The sequence below is a fragment of the Rhinatrema bivittatum genome, chromosome 5 (genome assembly GCF_901001135.1).
Source record: "Rhinatrema bivittatum chromosome 5, aRhiBiv1.1, whole genome shotgun sequence".
NCBI classification, from domain to species: Eukaryota; Metazoa; Chordata; class Amphibia; order Gymnophiona; family Rhinatrematidae; genus Rhinatrema; species Rhinatrema bivittatum.
Window position 1 is genome coordinate 116,109,108 of NC_042619.1, and position 27,780 is coordinate 116,136,887.

General features: G+C 42.7%; 1 protein-coding gene across 2 annotated transcripts in view; it reads right to left on the bottom strand.

Annotated features, from left to right (window-relative positions):
* The window catches only part of MRPS31 (mitochondrial ribosomal protein S31), a 186,574-nt gene that overhangs the window by 120,669 nt on the left and 38,125 nt on the right, over positions 1–27,780 (bottom strand). For both annotated transcript variants that reach the window (XM_029602767.1, XM_029602766.1), the window contains exon 4: positions 26,166–26,309. In XM_029602767.1, the coding sequence (XP_029458627.1) occupies positions 26,166–26,309 (144 nt within the window). The remainder of the gene's footprint in view (positions 1–26,165; positions 26,310–27,780) is intronic.

Below are 27,780 nucleotides of genomic sequence, written 5' to 3' on the forward strand. Positions count from 1 at the left end.
ATAGACATGGTTTAATGGGACACAGCCAGCATGGATTTATCCAAGGGAAGTCATGCCTCACAAATCTCCTACATTTTTTTTTGAAGGGGGTGAATAAACACATGGACAAAGGTGAACCGAAAGATGTGGTGTATTTGAATTTTCAGAAGGTGTGCAACAAAGTTCCGCATGAGGGACTTCTAAGAAAACTATAAACTCATAGAATAGGAGGCAATGTCCTTTTGTGGATTGCAAGCTGGTTAAAAGACAGGAAAAAGAGAGTAGGATTAAATAGTCTGGTTTTCACAGTGGCGAAAGGTAAACAGTGGAGGGCCACAGGGATCTGTACTTGGACCAGTGCTTTTTAATATATTTATGAATGATCTGGAAAGGGGTACGATGAGTGAGGTGATCAAATTTGCAGATGATATAAAATTATACAGAGTAGTTAAATCTCAAGCTGGATTGTGATGAATTGCAGGAGGACCTTGTGAGACAAAGACTGGGCTTCCAAATGGCAGATGAAATTTAACATCGACAAGTGCAAAGTGATCCATATAGGGAAAAATAACCCTTGCTGTAGTTACACAATGTTAGGTTCTATCTTAGGAGTTACCACCCAGGAAAGTGATCTAGGCATCATAGTGGATAATACATTGAAATAGTTGGCTCAGTGTGCTGTGGTGATCAAAAAAGCAAACAATGTTAGGAATTGTTAAGAAAGGAATGGCAAATAAAACAATGGATGTCATAATGCCTCTGTATTGCTCCATGGTGAGACCACATTTTGAATACTGTGTGCAATTCTGGTCACTGCATCTCCAAAAAGATATAGTTGCACTGGAGAAAGTGCAGAGAAGGGCGACCAAAATGATAAGGGGCATGGAACAGCTGCCCTATGGGGTAAGAATAAGGAAGTTAGGGCTCTTCAGTTTAGAGAAGAGACGACTGAGGGGGGATATGACAGAGGTCTACAAAATTATGAAAGGACTGGAACAAGTTAATATAAATCTGTTATTTACTCTCTCAGATAATAGAATGACTAAGGGGCACTTCATGAAGTTAGCAAGTAGCTCATTTAAAACAAATCAAAGAAAATTCTTTTTTACTCAGCGTATACTTAAGCTCTGGAATTCGTTGCCAGAGGATGTGGTTACGGCAGTTAGTGTAACTGGGTATAAAAAAGATTTGGATAAGTTCCTAGAGGAAAAATTCATAAACTGTTATTAATTATTAAGCATTAGTAGCTTGAGATTTATTTAATGTTTGGGTACTTGCCAGGTACTTGTGACTTTGATTGGTCACTGTTAGAAACAGGATACTGGGCTTGATGGACCCTTGATATGACCCAGTATGGCAATTCTTATGTAACAGATTTTTTTTTTTTTACTGCATTTTTAATTTTTATTTATTTGAACATTTTTATAGACCGACAGTCCTTGGGAATATCATATCGGTTTACACAGAGCAATAAGTAGCAAACAGGCTTTACAGGGAACAAAGAATTGAATTAGGAACAGCTTAAAGATGTGCGTGGAAGCTGCAAAGATATGCGTGCAGGCTGGTATGTGAGCTTACGGAGATGCGTGCGCCGCTGTGCGCATAGCCGTAACTTGTGTGCCCGGCACCGTTGAGCGTGTGTGCCCGGCACCATTGAGCGTGTGGCTATGTGTCCGGCACACTCGAGCGTGTCACTGTGCACATGGCGCCTATGCGTGTGCCGCTGTGCGTACAAGTATGTTATGCGCGCGGCTCAGTTAGGCGGACAGTACGGCGATCAAGGGGTGGGAAATGGCTCTCACTAAGGAGGAAAGCCAAGGCCCAGGTTTTTCCCCATTTAGCCCCTTCTCTTGCGAAAGCACCCATGAATCAGTTTGTGGTCAGAACAGCACATGTTGGAACTTCAACTTTGGTTAAGGATTCTTTCAGGACAATGCTAGAAAGAGTATTAGTTGTGTTCCCAGATGAAATATCTCTAAGCCCTGGGGAATGTGAAATCCCCAACAGAGCCAGCTGTGAGATCAAACAGCACTATTACTCCTGAGGATGGTTCATTAGTTGCATGATCCCAAACTATCAGACGGAGATCCTGAAAATAGGTCAACTGAGGTCAAGAAACTTGCAAGGTACCTGCCTGTCTCGTAAGACACTATTGAGCTGAGTGGCCCAGGTGGGCAGGCTACCAGTAATAGGGTTGCTGCAGTGGCCTCATGAAATAGCATTAGAAAGGGGAATCCATGCTTAACTTACCCAAGGGTCCTGCTGTATCCCCAGCAGACATGTTTAAGAGATACCTTACGGAGATAATACCCAAGGTTGATCCCAATCTCTGGAACTTACTACCTGTGCCAGTCTAGAAGCAGAACTGGGGGAGTTGGAAAATCTCATGAGCCTCAAACTTTTTTTTTTTGGACATTTTAAATGTGCGCATGCTCCTGGAGAAGTCAGAAAGTAGCATCAAGTTTTACATTAATTGTCAACTTTGTTCTGGAGCCAGATAGAGAGCGGGTCCTGAAGCTCTGTTTGTCATCTGAAAATACTGTTTCCCAATTTAAAAGTATGAATATTTTTGGATATGGCTTATGTCCCTCAAAAACGAAGACTGTTTCCTTGAGTGAAGAGTGGTACAACTAGAGGCTCATTTTGTATTGAAATTTCCTCATAAAATGTTTTATTGTATATAAAGATACTCATTACATTTTCTTTTCTCCTGAACAGATTCTAATTTTCTGAGACACAAACCTGCTTAATGCTGCCCCATTTCTTCTGAATTACGTTTCACTCTGTTATTGGAGGTATTGTTCACTCATTAATAATGTTCCAAAATGGCTACAACTTTATCCCCTTTTGACATTTTTTTTTTAAATTTTGATTTCATCACAGCTTTCTCACTTGATGCTCCCTTATATTGAGGACTTGGGAGACGCACTTACCAATTCTTCAGTTTTCCTCTGTATTTCAATCGGCTGTTTTTGGAACTTTGCTAAATTAGTGTTAAGTATCCAGATAAAACTTTCTATACATAACATTTAAAAAAGGAACAAAGGCTTCTGAGCTTTAGAGGATCAAATTATGTAAAAGCTGTTCTGTGACTGGAAGTCTGAGCTAGAAGCTGGTTGTAGATCACATCGGGTCAATTTCAGATCAGAGGTAGCTGACTGTTGATAAGAACAGAGAGGAAGGAAGTTGGGGGCTAGCAAGGATTGAGCTGGGTGAACGGGGGAGGAGGGTTTATCTTAATCACACTCCTACCACCAGTGAGTAGTCAGATGGCAAAAGTAGCAATACCCAGCCACCCACCACTGGAAAGATTAATCCAGCAAGTCTCAGTTTTTCATGACTACTATTGTATCGCTTTCAAGTGTTAGAGACGTCTTGTGTACCTTCAGAGTCATCAACTTAAAAAGTCACAAAAATGTTATATTTACATTTCAGTGTGATATTTTGGCCTATTTTTTTTTTTTTTTGGTTATTTAACAGCTAACTATCAAACATATACATCAGATGTTAACACTGTCGAAGTCAAACCAATTCTAGTTGGAAATTACATTGGTGCAACAGAGCCTGCAGTGTGGGGTGGCTGGAGGGCACATTACTGCAGTGCTGTACTGTCTCTTCCAAGAAACTGGCAGCAGTCTGAAGCTTGGTGAAGAAATGACGGAAGCTGTAGTGGGAGGAAGGGGTGTCATGCAGCCCAAGTTTACACTGCTCACTTCAGAAAGATGGGGGGAGAGGAATATTACAAGTGGATACACTTCTGTAGTCACCTCACTTCTCCCCACAACAAAACTTTAAAAAATATTAAAATTAGTTTAATGGTATATTCTAGGTAGGAGCACAGATCGGTGTTGATAAGGGATTACCGAAAGCAACAAGACTGGCTCTTCTTGTGCAGTGGCAGGTGGCCGTTTCTTGCAGTCTGGGTTCTCTTCTCTCACGTGGCAGTAGTGGAATGGCTCTGAATACCCTAACAGGCTTCCAAGTATCCCCAGGGGGGACCATACTCCACCGACTTAAATATCTATAAATCTTTAGATTCATCTTTTAACTAATTCTAGTATTTTCCATTTCCTTCCAGATCCCACAGAACACTGGGATTTATCTTACAGTACCTCTCTAGCTCCTGTACACTATACAGTAGTCATTTTAACAGTTTTTGTTTTGGTTTGGTTTTTTTAAAGAAAAAAAGTTGTTTTCAAGCCTCTAGCATACTCAGTCACCCTGCCTGCCAAGAGATTCCTGGTCACAATACAATGCTCCTAATGTGGCCAGCAGTCTGACGTACAAACCGGAGCAGAGCTATAATCCTGCAGACCTCAGTTCTATTTCCCTCTTCCAACACTCACTGCATGACCTTCAGCAAGTCACTCAGCCTCCTGGAGCTCTCATTTAGATTGTAAACCCCATGGTGGTAGGACATTAAAAGAAAAGCCCCGAGGTTTCTGCACCAGCACACTGGCCATCTCTTCACCATTAACCCTTATTTCTGCAAACTCTTACAACAGACAAGATCTGTAAATTACTATTTCTCAGGGGGTATAACACAGATCAGCAGCCAAACAAAAAAAAAAAGTCAAGATCATGTGACTTCTTGGCCTTGCATCCTTCGCCTCCGTCTAAGCACTTCTCCAGGCCAGAGATACTGTGAACATCTCAGAGCATGTATTACAATCTATTTGCATTCACACAATGCAAAGTAAACTGTCTTACATATAATAGCAGTTTATATAAACCCTTGGGTAAGCTGGTTCTATTTTAGGGATTAATAGAACAGGAATTGATGGCAACGAAAAATCCTTTGTTTGCTATTACAACTAACATGCTTAACCTATAAGACACTGCAAGGCAATAGAGTGGGATTAGCATGAGCATGGAGAACGCTTCTGCTTAAGGCCACCTCTGCTGATGCCTATTTGTCCCACTTTGTAATGGCTCATAAAAGAATGAATGCTTTATAGATTTCTTGTGTAGAAATAAATGCTTTTTTTTTTTTTTTGCATAAGATTTTATTACTGCTCTAGAAGTATGTGCTCCAAGAAGGTTGCAGCAGTGTAATGGGGTCACTTACAAGATTCTGCGTCAACACATCTGTCTTAGAAGTTGGCAATCCTCTCTTACCAGCACTGAATAGGATAAATTGTTCCAATTACACAAAAAAAAAAAAAAAAAACGTTTCTGCGCCCTTGAGATTCAAAAAGTGCAGTTTATCTTCTTGTTTGTTAAATCTAATGGCAAACCAACTACAATATCAGCACTAAGCAGTCTGTTTCAATGAAATAGACAATAAGAATACTATTAATAAAGCATAAGTTGCCCTTTGGGGTTTCTTGCATTATTTTGGCTAAATTTTCATTGCTTTTACATCCAACCTTGAATAAAAATATGTCTTTATCCATTGGAACATTTGCTTCTATGGAGAAATTACCACTTACCTGATAATTTCCTTTTCCTTAGTACAGACAGGTGAATCTAAAACCAGTGGGTTATGCACCTCTACCAGCAGATGGAGACGAAGCAAAGCTGACATCACAGTATATATATAACCCTGCATGGACATTAGCCCGCTAGTATTCCCTGCAAAACCCAACTGTGGACAAACTTACACCACTCCAGCACTCAGTAAACAGGAAACCACTGAGCTCAGATAAGGAGTGTAATAACACTAATCTAGGGACTGGATTGACCCTGACCGGTACTCCCTGGAACACACAGCCATGCAGGAGGGACATGGCACAACCATTCAGCAGCCAAGGGTGGGAAGCTGGAGTCATCGGTCTGTATTAAGGAAAAGGAAATTATCAGGTAAGTAGTAATTTCTCCTCTCTTTGCATACAGACAGGTGAATCCCCAATCAGTGGAATGTACCAAAGCTACTTCCGAACAGGGTGGGAGGCTGCCCGCCCGAAGTCCAGTCAAAACCACAAGTGCAAAGGCTGCATCCTCCCAGGCCTGCACAACCGGGCGATAAAGCCTGGAAAAGGGTGTGTAAGGAAGACCACTCGCAGCTCGGCACGTGTCGATGGGAGACAACAATCTAACCTCCACCCATGACACTGCCCGAGCCTTAGTGAAAAAAGCCCTAGTCTAACTAGGCAATGGCTGCTCAGTTTCCATATACGCGGCCATAACTACTTCCTTAATCCATATCCCAGAGGTGGGTCAACACACCTTCACCGGGAGGCTCAGAGTGCTCCACTACCTGAGCCTGCGCCCCGTCTGGGTTGCCTGGGACGAAAGGACTGAGATCTATCCAAAAGTCAAGTCTTCTAAAAGGCCGCTCCTCTGTAGTCTGAACCCCCTCGTATGACCTCTTATGCTGAAGGATCGCAGCACCTGTTTCTTATCCACTTATTGGCCATTTCTCCAGCTCACTCCCAAATAAGAGCAAGCATTTAAAGAGCAACTTCGTAAGGTTAGACTTCGAAGTTGTATCGACCGACCAATTTCTCAACCATAGCTGACACCTAGCCACTATTATCGAAGCCTCCCCTCTGGACGCATCTGCCAAAAAAGGCGGCTGCTGGTTCCATCACTGCCCTGGAATTTACACCAGATTCATCAATCTCCCAAGAGAGTAATAAACAACAGCGAGCCACCAGGGAAAAACAGGAAGCTATCTGCAAATTCATTACCATTGCTTCAAAGGCCTACTTAAGGATAGGAGAATTGAGACTCTCTTGTGCATCCTTCAAGGCCGCTCCCCCTTCTATGGAAATAGTCATCCACTTGGTAACAGCACACACAAGTGCATCCACCTTCAGAAAAATCATGGCTCTCTCGCAGGTGGATCCAAGGGGTACAGTCCTTCCAAGACTCTTCCCCCTTTAAAATTAGCTTCTGGGGTGCCCCATTCAAGATCAATTAATTTTTGAATGACCTCCATCAAAATAGGATCTTTCTTTGGCTCAGACATTGATTCAGCCCCAGCTACTCTCAGCATCTTCAATGTCTGGGAAATCAGAGCCGATAACTCACCTCTTTGAAAGAACCTCAGCATAGTTCTATATGGAGGAATTTCCCTATCCTCCAGGGAGTAAAGATCAGTCTCATCATCTGTGTCATCTGAGTCCCTATCAAGAAAGCTATTCCAAGGGTACCCTGATGCTTACCCACAGCACCAGGCATGATTTCACGACTTGTGATCCTAAGCTACTAAGACTGTGCCTGAAGGAGTGCAATCCTTGAAAAAAATTCTACCCAAGAAAAGGCAGAAGGATCCATGCCAAAACCAGGGGACAACTGTCCTGTGCCCACTGAGCTACCTTTTCCCACTGACAAACCAGTTAGGGGAGCTCCAAAATCAGGCAACCCTTCAGGCAGCTCTTTTTCCATTCCCACACCAGGCTGGGAAGAACCAGGCTTAGCAAAACCAGAAGGTGGTAATTCTCCCTGCGCCTCCAAAACAGTGCTGACACAAATTCGAGGGAACACCAAGTTGAGATGCCCGAATATGACAAGCAACACATAGGGCAAGGTGCTTAGGTTTCTTCCCTATGGATGCCATAATCTGTTAATACGTTTAACAACACTGTGCCTATATAAGGGCTCAACCCGAGCTTCCTCAGATAATGCGTGCAAAAAAGGCTCATGCATGCACAATTGGGCGCCCTTAGTAAGCGCTCAACCAAACGCACAAAGGGCCGCATACATGCGCACTACCACAATCCAATGGAAACTGAAGAGGGCAGTCTGCAGCATACAAACAACGCGCAAAAAATGCCTCTTATGGTCCTAGCCATAAGGGCGGCTTGACCCGCCAGGCTGCCCCGTCCCCTGAACTCCACTGGAGGCAGGAACAATGTCTGATCACGCCAAGCATGGAAACCGGGAAAAGGGGGGGGGAGGGGAAGAATCCCTACTCAACTCCCCTTCTCTGTGCTTTTGTTTTTTTTTATATAATACCCTTTACCTGAGTTCAGCCCATCCCAGCTGAGTACAAGGTTGGTCTCCAGTTACAGGGGGAGAGGGCATAGACCTTCATTGATGAGCTCTGCTTCCTGCACCCGCTTGCCTTTAAGCTGGGGATTTTTTATTTTTTTTATACTGCTAAGCCCACGCCAGTTGAAAAACCAGCTACCGAACCAAGGCACTCATCTAAGGGACCTGGGAAATCACCTCAGGAATTCTTAACTGAGGGAGGGGCCATAAGGTATCACCACAGGAGAGCAGGGCGAATTAATTTTCCTCTTCCTTTCTCCTTCAAATCTTTAAAGCACTCCCCAGTAGGGATACGCAGGTCCACCATCTGCTGGAGACGAAGAATACTGACGGGCTGATGTCAATGCAGGGGTGTATATATATATATATCCTATGACGCCAGCTTTGCTCCCTCTCCATCTGCTGGTAGAGGTGCAGAACCCACTGGTTTTGGATTCACCTGTCTCTACGCTAAAAAAGTTCTCTCAGTTTCGGTTATAGCCCTCCAAGGGTATGATCTCTAAAAGTAATCTTTTATTCCATCGCCATTTTGATGTCAAACCTTGTAGTTAATTTAGTTGGCAAGTGCCTAGAGTAACAAGATTTGTTCTTGCAGGAGCTTTAGTCAGTAGGAATTATTTTAAATTATAAATCAAACACATAAGTATACAGCTTGAGATTTCAATCCCAACTGAAAGACAAAAAGATTATGGTAATTGTAAACAATTTGCTAATTAGCTGCATGGTTTATGTAAATGCATGGATATATATTACTTATATAATAATTTTGATGAGCTGTCCCTATAGAAGAGAATTCTGGATCTAATTTAAATTAAAAGGTTATTGCCAACAAGATATTTACATCAAAGAATACATATGGAAAATAAGCTAAATTTAACATTATTATTAGTGGCACACTAAAAACCTTTGCGTTTGTATATCTTCTTGGTTGTTTTGTCTGCAAGCCTCACCCCATTTTAAAACACATCTTGAAACTCTCAGCATTCTGCCAAAACATAGCCATATCAGGGTTTAAAATTGTAATAGGAGTATAGTGTTTTCTTTTGCATTGTCAATAAAAAGTGGGGTGGGTTTTTTTGTTTGCTTTTTCTGGGCCTAAGATTATAAATCATAGATTCTATGTAGAAATTCACGTTATGAGAGTCTTTTTCTTAGACAGCCAGACACACTGAAGATGTTCATATATATAGTTTCATGCAGTGTCTGAGCTTCACAGTACTACTTGCTCTTCATTTCCTTTGAAATTCTCCTCTTACTAGCACCAAATAGGACCAAAGTTTCCAAAATATACTTCAATGCCCTCAAAAAAGATCTGGGCACAAAATGGGCAAAACAATTTCCTGGTTCATATGAAAAAGGTGACATCACCTTAGAACAAAATCATGGCCCTATCCTTAAAAGTTACTTTATCTGAGAGAAAACAAAAATGCAGAAAAAAAAATAGAATAATATATCATTTGGTGCTTTCTGGCTTATCAAACTGCAACCAAAAATGCTAACTTAATGGTGAAAAATGAGGCTGACCCCCAACAGTTCATATGGAAGCACCATAAAAGCAACTGATGCTACTTTCAGAGCTCGACACCTTGAAAGCTTGTTCAATTCTCACCAAACCGGAAGGAGAAGAAATACCCCAGTTACCATACCTCTGATGCTAGAAACAGCAACCACATGAAGATTTAGTGTGCTCACAGGTTCTGAAAGAGAAATCCAAGACACAGCCAAGGCCTAGATTCCACACAACATAATCTACTAGCAGAGGCCTTCTTAGCCCTACCAAAAGTCCAAAAATCATCCTGATAGAATAGCCTATAAACGTCAGGGGCTCCCCCTCAATTTCCAAGCCATCAATCTCCATACTACAAGTTGACATGATTATGAGACACTGATATTAAAAGCTCATATCATCTGGTTCTTCGGCAAATCTGAGATGATCTTTTGCCCTCAGATCCAACAACTCTGAAAACCACAGCAGTCTCAGTCAGAAGAGTTTCAATAAGGATTATCTCTGCCTTGCATGGTCTTAGCTATGCTAGTAAATACTGTGGACCAAAAAAAAAAATACAGAAAATTCTTTCCAATCTTGGGCCACAGCATGTGTCTCTGAAATGAGTGAAGAACATCTGGAGCTCTGCGTTCTGAAGAGAACGCCATCAGCTCCATAGCAGGAGAGCATCATTTCAGCAGTGTCTAATGCCAGGTCCAGAGGCTGACCCTATGTCCAGACTCCCCTCAGTCCCAGATCATCAGAATCATGACAGGGAGATTCTCACGCACTGAAATGTCCACTAGTCTTCAGCGTAGCGTGGATTTCCTCTACAAACACTAAAAGATTGCAAAAATAACCCAAAGAAACCAGTAACTGAAGCACATTCTCATCCATTCTATAGAATTTGAGAAAATAGATGTTCTTTTCACTTTAAAAAAAAAAAAAAAAAAAAAAAGTGATGCTTTGCTACTGCAGCAATGATAGGATTCAGGCAAGAGAAGCTGCAGTTTTTCCCTTTGAGAAAAGCAAGAACACTACAGCCAGTGCTGCTCAATGAGCAAAGACTGCTTAAGAACCCTTTCCCATGCTTGCCTCATTAAGAGACATCGTTGTCCTCAGGAAGGAAGATGAACCGTTTGACAACAGTCAATCCAACTTAGTTTTCAAGCATTATGATACGCTGAAAGAAATTCTCTGTGGGCTCTGCTGCACATCACAGTAAAACCATTCTTTCAAACTCTTGCTACAAGAACTCCCCAGCACAAACACATTACCAGCCCCAAAAGCAATACTGAACAAATCACAGGAATTATATTCACACTGTCCTCTCTTCAGCAATATCCTATGCAGGTAAATGGCTGCACAAATTATATAAAAGTACTTTTTAATAGAGAGCACTAATGATAGAACAGCATATTTTGCAGTATAACTGAATAGGAATTTTCAAATACAGTTTACTTTTTTTATATTATTTATTACAATGTTAATGCTGAGAACATTCATTTTTCCACACCACCATCCCAGGCTGCAGGAACAGATCCAGTTAAAAAGTTCTTACATCCACTGTCATCTTGTATCTAAAGAGGAAAGCCAAGGAATAAGTGGCAGCCAATCAAACCACAGATGATGGATGTCAGCTTTGCCAAACATCTTCCTTTCAAAATCCTATGAAAATGAGAGACTATTTTACCTTTTACTGCTCAAAGCAAGAACCAGCCAAATGCAATTTTCTTCCTCTCTAATGCATCGCTCCCCTGGCCCTATACTCTCTCGTTGGCACTATTATTTTAGCAATGTTTTCAAACTGTCCCAAAGATGAAAACACATCTGTACCCATGACAGCAACTGAGGTTAGGTAACCAGAGTCAAGATCCAGGGCTTATAATGAGAACCAGGGCAATCATCCCACAGAGAGAGTCTGCTACCAAGGGAGCATGCATTTACGTTTAAAAAAAAAAAAATAAATGACAAAAAATAAATAACTGACTCAGAATGTTCTCTTAAATCACCCTCTTTCCTCTATCAAGAGACTGCAGGACCTCACAACTGAAAGGCAGAAACATTTCACTCCTTGATCTGAAAGGGACAACTTATTCTCAATTCTTCAATACTTAGGAGGTAATTTTCAAATTGATTTACATGCGTAAAAGTAGCATATATCATAGCAATTTTCAAAAGCCCATTTATGGGCATAAAACCTTTTTAAAAACCAGCACTAGAGTGAAGTTTTAATAGAGCTGTGCACATAAAACTAACAGTTTTCAAAAGCCCATTTTACGCACATAAACCCCAGTTTATGCACGTATATCCTTTTGAAAATTACCTCTTTATGTTTGTTCTGCAGCCTATTAGTGAAAAGAAATAATTGGATTGGTCAGAAAACATCTCAGCTCACAATCAATCAATCCACACTTTTCTTCAATTGAAAACATGGAAAGGCTTTTTGAAAAACACTTCTTGGGAGGAAGTGACGTCACTCCTCATGCAAGCAGGCTAACTTCACTGCTTCTTGAGCATTTGGGGTTTTTAGTGAACCTAATTGCCGCAAAATAGCCCAAAAGCAGACCCAAAGCTTTCTGAGAGCTCCCTTGATGACTTGGCGATGGCCTCGAAGAAAAAAACGCCCGACTTACGCAAGTATTCTTTCTCCCGTGGTGAAGACGATTCGGACCCAGGGAAATCCAAGATGGCAATAGTGGATCCGCTCGCCGAAATGGAGAAGGAGAGTGACGACCCGACCGCACCGGGCGATACACTCCCTACTCGAAATGAGATGCGAGGGTGGTTCGGGGAGATTCGGCAAGATCTCAAATCCTATAAGTCCGAGATTGCTGTACTGCTCGCGGAGATGAGGGAAGAAATCACAGAGTTGGTCGGCGAGTTGAAGAGGCAGAGCTATAACTCGACATGCAAGGAGAAGGCTGGGATGCCATGCAGAGGGAACATGTGCAGTTACAAGAGATCTGTTGCTCCCTTTCGGAGAAAATTGAGGATATCGAGAATCGAAGCAGGAGGTGCAAGATTTGGATCCGGGGGTCCCAGAGACTGAGGAATATACAGACTGCAACGAGGTAGTAGACAAAATTTCCTCTTTCTTCCTTGCTAAGGATGATGCAAACTCTGCACTCCCTGACTCTGCTATTAAAGTGGATAGGGCCCACAGGACCCTGGGATCCAAACTGGCAAATAAACCCAGAGACATAGTGGTATGCTACCACTCCTTCACCCAGAAGGAGAAGATCTTTAATGCTGCTCGCCGTGAGCATACATGGCTATGGGAAGGCCATGAAATTGCCATATTTGCAGATCTATCATTGGCTACCCTGAAAAAGAGGCAAGACTTCCGTTGTGTTACTGCTAAGCTTACTGAAGCCAACATTCAATATCGATGGCTATATCCCAGAGGCTTGGCCTTTATGATTCAGGGTCTCGCATCGCGCCAAATCAGTGCAGGAAGCTGCCGAGATTCTAAAAGATGCGGGAAGGACTATTGAAACTCCGCAGGTCATCTCCAGGGACCCAGGTGGGACCGCTCCCAGGAATGTGCCACAACCTCGATGGCAAAGGGTACCTAAGGGATGACGGTGGCTACAGCAGAACTCGCCGACAACGGAACAGGGGAGGCCACTGAATCAATGACTGGCTGGTTACAACTTTACTTATTCAGTTCAGCTTAGAGCTGCAACATTGCAGCAGAGAGAACGTAAATGGATAACTACAAGGAGTTCTATTTGACATTTTCTCTCTTCAAATTACTAGGGTCAATATTTGTTGTGTTCTCTTTCAATCAGACAGGCTGTTTTGTTATCATGTAGAGGAAGCTCAGCTGCCGGGTGTCATGAGGAGTGCAACACAACTTCCTCCACGAGATTCTGGAACATCAAGGTGTGCTCCAGGTTGTAAAGGGGAGGGTGGAGGAGGGGGAAGTTAGTTGTTGCATTGCAGGTGGTTTTACTTATTTTCTTGAGGTGGGTGATCGCTACATGGGGATCTGTTTTCATTATAAGCTGGGAGGAGACCGTAAAGGGTTTTTATGATGGCTACCTTTAAAATTTCTTTCCCTAAATATGAAGGGTCTCAATACCCCAAGAAAGAGGAGATTGCTGTTTAAGGAGCTTGACAGACTGAGCATAAATGTAGTACTGGTACAAGAGACTCACTTACGGAAGAGGTATCAAAGATCGATGAGCAATCCAAAATATCCCCACCAATTTTGGGCTGCAGCTACTGTCGCACCTAAATATTCTGGGGTGGGGATTATGATTCACAAGCACTTCCTCTTTGAATTGAAGGAGATCTACGAGGACTCCAATGGTCGATTTCTCATGGTGAAATTCTCAATAGTGGGGGAACTTTATACTTTGGTTTCTATCTATGGCCCTACTTCCATTAAAGCTGACTTTTATCATTCTCTGAATCAGATATTGTCCTCTAAGGTGGAAGGTAATAGGAGGGGACTTTAAATTTGACACTTAATCCCCGCCTAGATACCTCAACTGGCTTCAGCTCAGACTCCAAAAGAGCTAGGGGTGCTCTGAAAACTCTCCTGCACTGCCAAGGTATGCTGGGCTTGTGGAGGTCTCGATACCCAAAAATCGCGAAATTACACTTTTTTCTCTCCCCCATATAATAGCTACTCTCAGATAGATATGTTGCTGGGTAGTGCGGGATTACTCCCCAGGGTCACTAAGGTCGACATTGAACCTATTCTGTGGTCGGACCACGCTCCTATTTGGTTCACATTGCAGATTCAGAATTATGATAGGGGTACCAGATTCTGGAGGCTAAGTGACTCTTCTGGATGACTCTAGCTATGTCTACCAAGTAGAATCGGACATTAGGGACTCTTTGAAAATAAACAATAATGGGAAGGTAACTCCGGTGGTGCTATGGGAATGTTTAAAGGCGGTCCTTCGGGGGAAATTTATTGCCTGGGCGGCTCTGATAAAGAAACAGCGTGAAGGTGAACGGTCCCAGCTCCTTCTTAAGCTAAAGGATCTGGAGCGCATTCATAAGAAAAACGTGTCATCTCCGGTGACCACTGCCCAATTGGACGATGTAAGAAACCGCATCGCGTCTTTAGATGTGGAATTCATAGCCCACCAATTGCAAATGACACAGCAAAAATATTTCGAAGGGGGGGAACAAAGCCGGGAAAGTACTGGCTAATATTTTGAAGCGCAGACAAGCACAAACTACTATTGTTAAGATAAAAAGCAAGGAGAGTCGTATATTGACAGATAATAAATCTATTAGGCAGCACCCACCAATTTTATTCTGAGTTGTACGTGATGGATGAGGGCATCCACCCCGGGGATAATCGACAAATATTTGGAGACCTCCACAATCCCGGTACTAGAGGAGGCCCAACAATGCATTCTGAATAAGGATATTTCAGAGCAGGAAATTCTACTTGCTATAAGATCCCTCAAACCTGGGAAATCTCCGGGGCTTGATGGCTACACGGGTAGGTTCTATTAAACATTCGCCCCATACTTAGCCCCTGTACTAGCAAAATTCTTCCTAGCCCTAAAAGAGGGAAGCCACTCTCAGCATCTAATACTGCTGGTATCACGAATCTTGCAAAGCCGGGGACGGACCCTACCGTATGCGGCTCATATAGACCGATCTCCCTAATAAATATTGATTAAAAATTTTGGCTAAAATTCTAGCGACATGGTTAAACAGTTTTATTGCCCAAATTATCCATCCTGATCAGGCAGGGTTTATACCGGGCCGTCAGGCTAGTGATAATGTTCATAAAATCATTCATGTTTTAGTGGGTGAAAAAACGTAATATTCCCATGGTGGCTCTCTCGGTTGACGCAGAGAAAGCTTTTGATATGGTGCACTGGCCCTATCTTTTTGCACTACTGCGGAAGTTACAATTTGGGGATCATTTCATTCAATGGATTCAGCAATTATATACTGACTCCTTAGCCTGCATAAAAATCAACGGTGGCTACTCACCTACCTTCCCGGTAAGACATGGTACCAGGCAGGGCTGCCCATTATCACCCCTGCTTTTTGCGATATTCCTAGAACCCTTTGCAAACCTTGTGCGGCAGCATCCTGATATTCAAGGTGTAGAAGTGGGACAATTTTCCTCGAAATTATCCCTATTTGCGGATGACATTTTGATACTAGTTACTGATCCTGACTCATCGCTCTCTCACTTGACCAAAGCTATGGAAGAGTTTAGTAGGGCCTCAGGCTTTCGGCTTAACTGGGAAAAGTTGGAGATCCTAAATATTAATATTCCCCACTCCTTGGAATTATTACTTAAAGCACAGTTCCGCTTTAAATGGGCCCAAAACCACTTAAAATACTTAGGGGTGTTTATTAGTGCTTCTCAAGACCTATTTAAATTGAACTATGATAAACTGTGGTCTATGATTCTTAAAGAACTAGAGGAGTGGAACAGGTACAGCATATCATGGCTAGGCAGAACTGCTGCTGTCAAAATGACAATCCTACCAAAATTGTTATACCTCTTTCAGACACTGCCGATCAACATTCCACGACAAAGGTTGGCTCAGTGGCAGAAGAGATTGTTGACCTATATATGGGGAGAAAAAATGACCAAGAAATGCTCGCCACACTTTATAAATCCAGAAAGCAGGGCGGCTTGGGTGTTCCCAATTTAGAAAGATATTTTTTGGTGGCCCGATTTAAAACGATCGTTGATTGGCATAGGTGGACCACTCCGAAATCCTGGATTAATTTTAGCCAGCAACTTGTGGGTGATCTGCCTCTGTCTAGTCTACTTTGGCAGCCCAGGAAAACCTGGACCGTGCACCCTGAGGATGTCCTCCCCCCGACTAGGTTACTAGACTTACGGCTCTGGATAGTCAGGAAATACCTCCTTCTTGGGAATCGGGAATATCATCATTGCACTTACCTATATGCTAATAAGGATTTTCTCCCTGGAAATGAAAACTTGGCATTTCAGAGGTGGAAGAGGTGGGGTATTAGAGTTTAGGCCCCCAAATATGCACCCAAAGGCCTCCTTTACTTTCCTGATCTGCATTGTTCTTTCGCACCGAGGATATCTCCCCAAGGCCTACTGCCCAGGAGGGAAGGGTTAGGTTGGCGGTCATAGTTGGTGATTCGATTATTAGGAATCTAGACAGCTGGGTGGCTGGTGGGCGTGAGCATCGCCTGGTAACATGCTTACCTGGTGCGAAGGTGGCGGACCTCACGCGTCACCTAGATAGGATTTTAGACAGTGCTGGGGAGGAGCTGGCTGTCGTGGTACATGTGGGCACCAACAACATAGGAAAATATGGAAGGGAGATTCTGGAAGCCAAATTTAGGCTCTTAGATAGAAAGCTTAAATCCAGAACCTCCAGGGTAGCATTCTCTGAAATGCTCCCTGTTCCACGCGCAGGTCACCAGAGGCAGGCAGATCTCCGGAGTCTCAATGCATGGATGAGACGAGGGTGCAAGGAAGAGAGATTCCTTCCCCAAAAGGTTCCCCAAAAGGAACTTCCCCAAAAGGTTCCCCAAAAGGAACTGGGGAACCTTTTGGGGAAGGAGGAGTCTCTTCCGAAGGGATGGGCTCCACCTTAACCAGGGTGGGACAAGACTGCTGGCGCGAACCTTTAAAAAGGAGATAAAGCAGCTTTTAAACTATAACAAAGGGGAAAGCAGACAGTCGCTCAGCAGCGCATGGTTCGGAGAGAGGTATCTTCAAAGGATACTAATGATGCATTAGAATTAGGGCATCCCGACAGTGAGGTTCCAATAATAAGAAAAGTAGTCCAAGTGCCTGTAACTAAAAACTCACCTGAGCTAAAAATTCTAACAATTCTACCTGAGGAGGGACAAATCCCTCTGCTGGCTGCACTACCACCGGTGCTTCCTCTGACACAGAAGCAGGGGAAACCACTTCTGGCTTAGCAGCAGCAAAAGCACTAGGGGACTGAGATTGCCCAGACATACCCTCTCCTGAATTATCAATAACTGATAATGGAGTCACTGGGAGAGGATCTAACTGCAATGGTTTATAACCTGGGGCTACATCTTTTGGATTGACAGGTCCTAATTCTTTAGGTATAGTATATAATGGAAAATGCCCTAAATTATTAGTAACCTCTGATAAAACTGGGTACAATCCTGAATAACTAGTGTCAGGGAACAGGGAATTCTCTGGGGCATATGGTGGAGGTTTCTTATCCCATTCAGTTTCTGTGCTAACAGAGTCTCTCTGCCTATACCATAAATCAAATACTTGCAATCCCTACCAATTAAAAAGCAGAATGAAAATACAAACAAAAAACAAACTTTGAAATGTTTGTATACTAATGCCAGAAGTCTAAGAAGTAAGATGGGAGAATTAGAATGTATAGCAATGAATGATGACAGACTTAATTGGCATCTCAGAAACACGGTGGAAGGAGGACAACCAATGGGACAGTGCTATACCGGGGTACAAATTATATCGCAATGACAAAGAGGAGCACCCGGGAGGCGGTGCGGCGCTTTATGTCCAGGATGGCATAGAGTCCAACAGGATAAACATCCTGCATGAGACTAAATACAAAATTGAATCTTTATGGGTAGAAATCCCTTGTGTGTCGGGGAAGACTATAGTGATAGGAGTATACTACCGACCACCTGGTCAAGATGGCGAGACGGACAGTGAAATGCTAAGAGAAATTAGGGAAGCTAACCAAATTGGTAGTGCGGTAATAATGGGAGACTACAATTACCTAATAATAATTTGTGGAAATCGAAATATTTATAATTATAAGCCTAAGAAGGTGTCAGCAAGCCTGACGTTATATTTCTTTATGATAGACACTAACCGGTCTACTCAATCATTCACCTTCATCATTTTTTAATTCTGCAAAAATTATTTTTATAGAACTTTTTTTCTTTTTAATTTAAAAATCCTCCATCCATGAATTTCAAGATGAAGTAGACTCTTATCAAGCAAAACATTCTTATCGCCCTACACAGGCCGGTGTTTCGCTAACTCAGCTTCATCAGGGGCATTTTCAAAGATTATTTTAGCAAGAGTCAGTTACCTAGAATAACCATATATTAATTAATTTGCATGTCAAGTAGCAGAAAAATTAAAAATAGTACTTATCTGATGAGAGCAAGGCTAACCATTCAAACAGGGACGAACGTCTCGACCATCTTGTCAACAGGAGAATTGGAGGAACTGAAAACGAGGTTCACGTCTCTTTAAATTCACCCGATTTACAATTCACCCGATTTACAATTACCTCAATATTGACTAGGTAAATGTATCATCGGGACACGCTAGAAAGAAAACGTTCCTGGATGGAATAAATGATAGCTTTATGGAGCAATTGGTTCAGAAACTGACGAGAGAGGGAGCAATTTTAGATCTAGTTCTCAGTGGAGAACAGGATTTGGTGAGAGAGGTAACGGTGGTGGGGCCACTTGGCAATAGTGATCATAATATGATCAAATTTGATTTAATGACTGGAAGGGGGACAGTAAGCAAATCCACGGCTCTCGTGCTAAACTTTCAAAAGGGAAACTTTGATAAAATGAGAAAAACTGGAAGAAAAAAAACCTGAAAGGAGCAGCTACAAAAAGTAAAAAGTGTGCAAGAGGCGTGGTCATTGTTAAAAATACCATTCTAGAAGCACAGTCCACAGACCTCAATCTCAAACATTTCCTCTACGCTGATGATATCCAGGTCCTGATCCCCATCAAGGAGTCCCTCGCGAAAACACTGTCTCATTGGGAAACATGCCTCCAAAATATCAAACAGCTTCTCACAAACCTTAACCTGGTACTAAATTAATCTAAAACGGAACTTCTACTCATCACACCAGAGAACAGCTCCTCCACCCCCACTCATCCAGCTTTACCAAAAACTACACAAGTGAGAGACCTAGGAGTTCTAATTGACAATCGACTGAACCTGAAAGCTGCCATCAACAAAACCACCAAAGACTGCTTTTATAAACTCCAAGTGCTGAAAAGAATAAGACCTCTGTTCCACACTCAGGACTTTAGAAAGATTCTACAATCAATTATTTTCACAAAGCTGGACTATTGTAACACCATCTTGCTTGGTCTCCCCTCATCACACACCAAACCACTGAAAATGGTTCAAAATGCCTCTGCCCGTATACTCACTAACACCAGGAGAAGAGACCACATAACCCCTATCCTTATGGGCCTCCACTGGCTACCCATCCACTTCAGAATAATCTACAAGGCCATTCTCACCATATACAAAAACATACATCAACTAGCCCCTATCGACCTTCATTTCCCCCTCCGATTACACACCTCAACAAGACCGACAAGAGATGCTTACAAAGGATCACTTCAAGTACCCCCAGCCAAAACTACCAGACACATTACGCTAAGAGATCGGGCCTTCTCTACAGCCGGCCCTACCTTATGGAACTCCATCCCACCAGATCTTAGAATGGAACCCAGCCTCTCAACCTTCAAGAAAAGACTCAAGACCTGGATGTTCATGCAGGCTTTTCCATAACTCCAATTTTATTTAACTCATAACAATCAACACACAACCATCAATAGCACTATTAACTACCTCTTACAATGTAATTATATGTAATTATCTGGTTTTCCTATTCCTTTTTTTCCTTCTTACTCCAAGTTCTATTTCCCCTGTTACATGTAACTGCTTTTCCGCACAATTGTTCAAGTTTAAGCTTATTTTGCACTCCTGTTTCATGTGAACCAGCATGATGGGACTATTGTCTTGAATGTTGGTATATAAAAAACTTAAATAAATAAATAAATAAATAAAATAAAATGTTTCCACTCATTAATAAAGTTGGAAAGAAGGCAAAACCGATTACCAGCATGGTTAAAAAGGGAGGTGAAAGAAGCTATTTTAGCCAAAAGATCTTCATTCAAAAATTGGAAGAAGGATCCAACAGAAGAAAATAGGATAATGCATAAAGGTTGGAAAGTTAAATGTAAGACATTAATAAGACAAGCTAAGAGAGAATTTGAAAAGAAGTTGGACATAGAGGCAAAAACTCACAGTAAAAACTTTTTAAAATATATCTGAAGCAGAAAGCCTGTGAGGGAGTCAGTTGGACCGTTAGATGATCGAGGGGTTAAAGGGGCATTTAGAGAAGATAAGGCCATCGTGGAAAGATTTAATTATTTCTTTGCTTCAGTGTTTACTGAAGAGGATGTTGGGGAGGTACCCATACTGGAAAAGGTTTTCATGGGTAATGATTCAGATGGACAATCAAATCACGGTGAACCTAGAAGATGTGGTAGACCTGATTGACAAACTGAAGAGTAGTAAATCACCTGGACCGGATGGTATACATCTAAAAAATGAAATTTCAGACCTATTAGTAAAAATTTGTAACCTATCATTAAAATCATCCATTGTACCTGAAGACTGGAGGATAGCTAATGTAACACCAATATTTAAAAAGGGCTCCAGGGGTGATCCGGGAAACTACAGACCTGACTTCAGTGCCAGGAAAAATAGTGGAAAGTGTTCTAAACATCAAAATCACAGAACATATAGAAAGACATGGTTTAATGTAACAAAGTCAGCATGGCTTTACCCAAGGCAAGTCTTGCCTCACAAATCTGCTTCAATTTTTTGAAGGAGTTAATAAACATGTGGATAAAGGTGAACCAGTAGATGTAGTGTACTTGGATTTTCAGAAGGCGTTTGACAAAGTTCCTCATGAGAAGCTTCTAGGAAAAGTAAAAAGTCATGGGATAGGTGGCGATGTCCTTTCGTGGATTGCAAACTGGCTAAAAGACAGGAAACAGAGAGTAGGATTAAATGGACAATTTTCTCAGTGGAAGGGAGTAGGCAGTGGAGTGCCTCAGGGATCAATATTGGGGCCCTTACTTTTCAATATATTTATAAATGATCTGGAAATAAATACGAGTGAGATAATCAAATTTGCAGATGATACAAAATTGTTCAGAGTAGTTAAATCACAAGCAGATTGTGATAAATTGCAAGAAGACCTTGTGAGACTGGAAAATTGGTCATCAAAATGGCAGATGAAATTTAATGTGGATAAGTGCAAGGTGATGCATATAGGGAAAAATAACCCATGCTATAGTTACACAATGTTAGGTTCCATATTAGGTGCTACAACCCAAGAAAGAGATCTAGGCGTCATAGTGGATAACACATTGAAATAGTCAGTTCAGTGTGCTGCGGCAGTCAAAAAAGCAAACAGAATGTTGGGAATTATTAGAAAGGGAATGGTGAATAAAACGGAAAATGTCATAATGCCTCTGTATTGCTCCATGGTGAGACCGCGCCTTGAATACAGTGTACAATTCTGGTCGCCGTATCTCAAAAAAGATATAATTGCGATGGAGAAGGTACAGAGAAGGGCAACCAAAATGATAAGGGGAATGGAACAGCTCCCCTATGAGGAAAGACTAAAGAGGTTAGGACTTTTCAGCTTGGAGAAGAGAGGGCTGAGGGGGGATATAATAGAGGTGTTTAAAATCATGAGAGGTCTAGAACGGGTAGATGTGAATCGATTATTTACTCTTTCAGATAATAGAAAGACTAGGAGGCACTCCATGAAGTTAGCATGTGGCACATTTAAAACTAATCGGAGAAAGTTCTTTTTTACTCAACGCACAATTAAACTCTGAATGTGTTGCAGGAGGATGTGGTTAGTGCAGTTAGTATAGCTGTGTTCAAAAAAGGATTGGATAAGTTCTTGGAGGAGAAGTCTATTAACTATTAATTATGTTGACTTAGAAAATAGCTACTGCTATTACTAGCAACGGTAACATGGAGTAGACTTAGTTTTTGGGTACTTGCCAGGTTCTTATGGCCTGGATTGGCCACTGTTGGAAACAGGATGCTGGGCTTGATGGACCCTTGGTCTGACCCAGTATGGCATGTTCTTATATCTCGAGGGGACCTCTTTTTATATTTGCAATTACTTCATTTTGCATGGTCTACTTTGCTTAGTGGGCATTTCCAGCAAGAAAAGTCTGAGTTTGAGAAATTATGTCAAAAAGCAGATTATACTACTAAATTGTTATCAATGCTGTATACCATGTTGGGGAAGGAACCATTTTTTAAATTTAAATCTATGTTAGCATGGGAACCTGATTTACATATCACTTTCTCGCAACAGGAGTGGGAGGGGATTTTCACATGTACGGGTAAGTGGTTAATTGCATCCTCTTTAATTGAGAATTCGCTAAAGTTGCTGTTTAACTGGCACTATTATCCAATTCGTTTGCATAGAATGACGCCACATATTCCAGACCAGTGTTGAAGGGGATGCCATGACCCAGGCAGTTTCTTCCATATGTGGTGGGAATGCCCCATGCTTCGTACTTTATGGGCTGCTATTGAATCATGGATTCAAGGGATATGTGGTGTTTCGGCAGGACTGCTTCCACAGCATGCATTACTTGGCACACCCTTGATTCCGGGAAAAGAAAGTTATAATAGATTAGTAAATTATATATCTGTACAGCCACTAGGATCGAAATTGCAAAGGAATGGAAATCCTCTCAGCTACCGTCACTGGTTGAAGTGCAAGATAAATTGGGACACATTTTTGTGCTTGCGGAGATTACAGCAAGGACAGAGATGCATCTTAGGCGATTTCAGGACATTTGGAAAGTGTATTGTTTATGGAAGGAGAATCTCTACAATACCAAAGAACATTGAGGTCTACTCATCACTTATTCCATGATCTCTATGAACAGATGTACCTCTCTGTAGCGTGACAAACTATTACTCAACCACCGTTGCACCACTACAAGTGTAAGGGGGGGGGAGGGGGGGGGACTATTGGGTCATGCTTTATAACATAAAAAGGCCAAGACACATGAATTACTGATAATCATTTTATTTTTCTCTGAATGTTGTTTACATACTGCCATAAGTATTCGCTTGGTTTTGGATACATGTATAAAGGGTGTTGTTCAGGTTTAATATCATGTACTTGTTACGGGTTTCGGCCCTTGGTTACATATGTCATAGTGTCGTTTTTTATTAACATTTCAATTAAAAAAAAAGAAAAACACTTCATAAGTGCTTCGAGGTAGTGATTAAATTCTCCATGCTTCTGAGGAACTGAATTCACCTGAAGCCTGCCTTAGAACTGATTAATGAACCCTCTGAAATCAGCATGTTTTTGGTATGCTTATTGTAGACACTGTTTTAAACTTTTTTTTTTTTTTTGGCTATATAGTAGCCATTCAAGACTACTATATAGTGACACTGGTGCTTACGTAGAAAACTACCACACTGCTGCTTCAACAAAGCAATACACCACCAAGCATGTCACACTCACCTCTCAGAGTCAACAATCTCTAACATTGCTTTTAGTTTGCAAAGTTTAGGGACAAATAAAACCTCTTATCAGGGAGTCAATTCCTGCTCAGCTCCAAAACCACGATAGTTAAGCCTCTTGTTCCATTACTCTATGGCCCACAAGAGTTCTTATTAAACCACTTCTAGAAGTGAAGAACTTTCAGAAACTCGTGTCTGTCTCTTTAAATATGTATTCCATTCTCCAGTCTATGGGGCCGATGTAACAAGGTGTGCTGAAGCTGCCACGGGTTTTATGCGCATTTTCCCGCGCAAAGCCCTATATGGGAATGTAATAAGGGTTTGTGTGTGGGAAAAAAGCACGAACAAATGCACTCATAGACCCGCAGGTTTTCTTGCGTGAATGCATACTACAGCATTCAAAGGAAGCGATTAGCTTATCATAGGCAATGCAGGGAGCTGCACTAGTGCGGGTTTTTTAAATGCTGATTTTTTTACCACCATGGTCAGGGCACGAGTTAAGTGTCAGCACCGACTCGGGGGAGGGGGGCGTCTATGTCGGCATCTGAGTGTCCTGAAAACCACCTAGCTGAGTGCCTATCTCGGCGTCCAAGGGCCTCATTTTCTAAAGTATCGCAGGCCTGCGATACTTTAGAAGATGAGGGGCGGGGGGCTGAAATGGGGGGGCGGGCCTGAGCTAGCCAGTTTCGCACCCAATAGCGCCACCATAGGAGGTGTAGCTATTGGGAGCGAAATAGGCAGCAAAAAGGCACTTACCTTTTCGCTGTGCAAGCCGTCGTCGCGGAGTCGGCCCCGGTGACGCCCTGACTCCTCCTCTTCCGGGGCCGACTCCACCCCCATTTTGGTATCACGTGCAAAACGTCCCTTACCGCGTGCGATACGTTTGGAAAATAAGGCCCCAAGTGGCTAGCTTAGCTAGGTGCTCTTCTGGGCTTTGGATTGGCCATCTTAAGGTGCTTCCCTAGGCACTTTTCATATAGATTCACAATCAAGTAAGTGCCAAGCTCAGCGCCTAAGCAGCAACAGTAGCTAGGCACCTAGAAAGGCTAGGCGCTTTACTTGGTCGCGAATGTATGCCATCGGGCGCCCAGAAAGGCGCCTAGCCACTGTTGCCGCTCGGGCACTGAGCTAGGCGCTTACTTGGTCGCAAATCTATATACGATCGGGCGCCCAGAAAGGAGCCTAGCTATCATTGCTGCTTGGTCGTGACCAAGTAAGCGCCTAGCTGGGCGCCCGATCGTGCAGATTTTTCTGCCATGAACAGAAGAGCATGAGCGACCTGATAAGCACCTGGCTGAGCGCCTATCTTGGCTTCAGAGTGGCCAGCTTAGCAAAATGCTTTTCACGGCGTTTGAGGTAGGCGCTTCCCTGGGCAGACAGATACCCGGCCAGAAGAGTGGCAAGACCTTTTTGAATCAGCATCCATGAAAATATTTACCATGTTTTCTGCAGCACAGTTATTTGAAATATTAAACATACTTTCCAGGGAGACCCGCTCGCTTGCTCACTCGCTTGCTCACTCGCCTTTATGCGTGGATTATTGGCACATGTTTTGAGCACGGATGCGGCCGCTCATTACATAAGCCCTTACCACGCTTAGATATGCGCATTTTTCCCATACATGCGCGGATTTCTGCGCACAAGTTATTTGCATAATTTACTTTTTTTACATCCCACGGAAGCAGCAGCTTCAGCCGCGCGTGATCAAAACCCGCGCACATAACGAGCGCCTGTTTTGCCGCGGGTCTTATTACATCGGCCCCTCTATGATTTTCTATTTCTATGATGTAACAACAGAGTTATTAGATCCTGAGTAGGGATTCCTCCAGGACTTACTCGCCGGTAACGAATGCATTCGCCATGTACGCCAGCTTTTGTGGCCTCCCCCCAATGTGTTTTCTTGGGAGGAGAGAGAGGTGGCACGAGTTATGACAACTATAACAACTTTTCCCTAGTGAGAGTTCACACACTTCCATCCAACTGAAGCCCTCTCAAACTCCTCCCTCATGCCACCTACCCCACCCACCCAGAAGCAGCCTTCTCTCCACTCCTTCAATCCTCCACCTCCATTTCTCTCTCTATTGCTGCCCTTTTATCCCTTACCCTGCTCCCAAAAGACACTTCTGCTGCCTTACAAGCCTACAAATGTTTATCCTCCCATTCACAGCTCCTGACGAAGACTTTTGTGCTGCCTCCGGCACCCCAATCAGGGATTAAGGTACTTCTGCTGGTTCCCTCAGCTCCTGAGCACGCCAGTTAAGAAAATGCATTTTCAAAATCCTGTGTTCGAGAATGATGAATGAATCAATTTAAAAAAAAAAAAAAAAGAAAAGAGTTCTGGGCAGTTTTACAATACTCCACACAAAGCATCAAAATACCCATGGAAAACTATGAAATTGGAAAGTATTCTGTTTGGAATTCTAGAAGTAACAGAGCAATGAGAGAGAATACAGACTAGGCATAAAAACTTACGTTCTGACACCGGCATATTCATGTACAACACCTCTCTCAGGTGTGTAACCACGGCCATCTTCATCAAACCGGATCTGATTGGCTGCCCGGGATGCAGAGCGGCCCGCAGGCCTTTTCCCAATTTTCATGTCCACAATTATATTGCTAGAGGGGAAAAAAAAAAAAGGCATAATGTTGAGGAAGGGCATTCTAACTCTAGCAAATGTACTGTCTGTCTGTGTTGTATCTCCCAAAAAAATAAGCCTGTGCTAGCATTCTGTAAATACACAGGACTGACATTAATGGTTAATACTGCTCTCCATTAGGAATCTATTAAATCTCAAATTTCCTAAGCACATTTCAAAGACAGAAACATTAAATGTGATGGCAGGTAAGGACAGTAAAGCCCATCTGGTCTGCCCAATTTACTTCTAAGTGTAATTCCATAGACCTCAGCTGATCTCTGGCTTTCTTCTCACTTTTTCATAACTAAGGACCCTCTGTGCTTATCCCATGCTCTCTAAAAGTCTGTTACTATTTGTGTTCCTGCCATTTCCACTGGAAGGTTGTTCCATGCATCTGCCAGCCTTTCTACAAACAAATATTTAAAATTACTCCTGAATCTATCCTTAAGTGCCTCAAAATACACCTCTTGTTTCAGCGCTTCATTTCCACTGAAAAAGATTTGCTTTTGTGCATTTATAAACTTTGAAGCATTTGAGGGCATCACAGAGGTAAGTAATAGGGATGTGAATCGTTTTTTAACAATTTAAATTATCGTCCGATAATTTTAAAATCGTCATTAAATCAGTAAGGGACTCGATACAATAGGAATTCCCTCGATTTATCGTGAAAAATCATTAAATCGGGTACGGGAATTATTTGGGGGGAGGGCGGGAAAACCGGCACACCAAAACAAACCCTAAACCCACCCCGACCCTTTAAAACCAATCCTTTACCCTCCCCCACCCTCCCGAACCCCCCCAAAATGTTAAATTACCTGGTGGTCCAGTGGGGGGGGTCCCGTCGCGATCTCCCGCTCTCGGGCCATCGGCGCCATTTTGGCTACCACTGATAAAAATGGCACCGATGGCCCGATAAAAAAAAAAACCCACCCCGACCGTTTACAAATTACCCCTTTGCTTCTCCCACCCTCCCAACCCCCCCAAAAACCTTTTACATGTACCTGGTAGTCTAGCGGGGGGTCCGGGAGCCATCCCTTCAATCATACCCTCGGTGCCGGTGCTGGACTGGTTTGAAAATGGCACCGATCACCTTTGCCCTCACTATGTCACAGGGAGCGACCGTCGCTCCCTGTGACATAGTGAGGGCAAAGGCGATCGACTGCCAGTATGGCGCCGATCGCCTTTGCCCTCACTATGTCGCTCCCTGTGACAAAGTGAGGGCAAAGGCGATCGGCGCCATTTTCAAACCAGTCCAGCACCGGCACTGAGGGTATGATTGAAGGGATGGCTCCCGGACCCCCGCTAGACCACCAGGTACATGTAAAAGGTTTTTTTTTGGGGGGGGGGGTCATTTGTAAAGGGTCGGGGTGGGGTTTTTTTTTTTTTTTATCAGGCCATCGGCGCCATTTTTATCAGTGGTAGCCAAAATGGCGCCGATGGCCCGAGAGCGG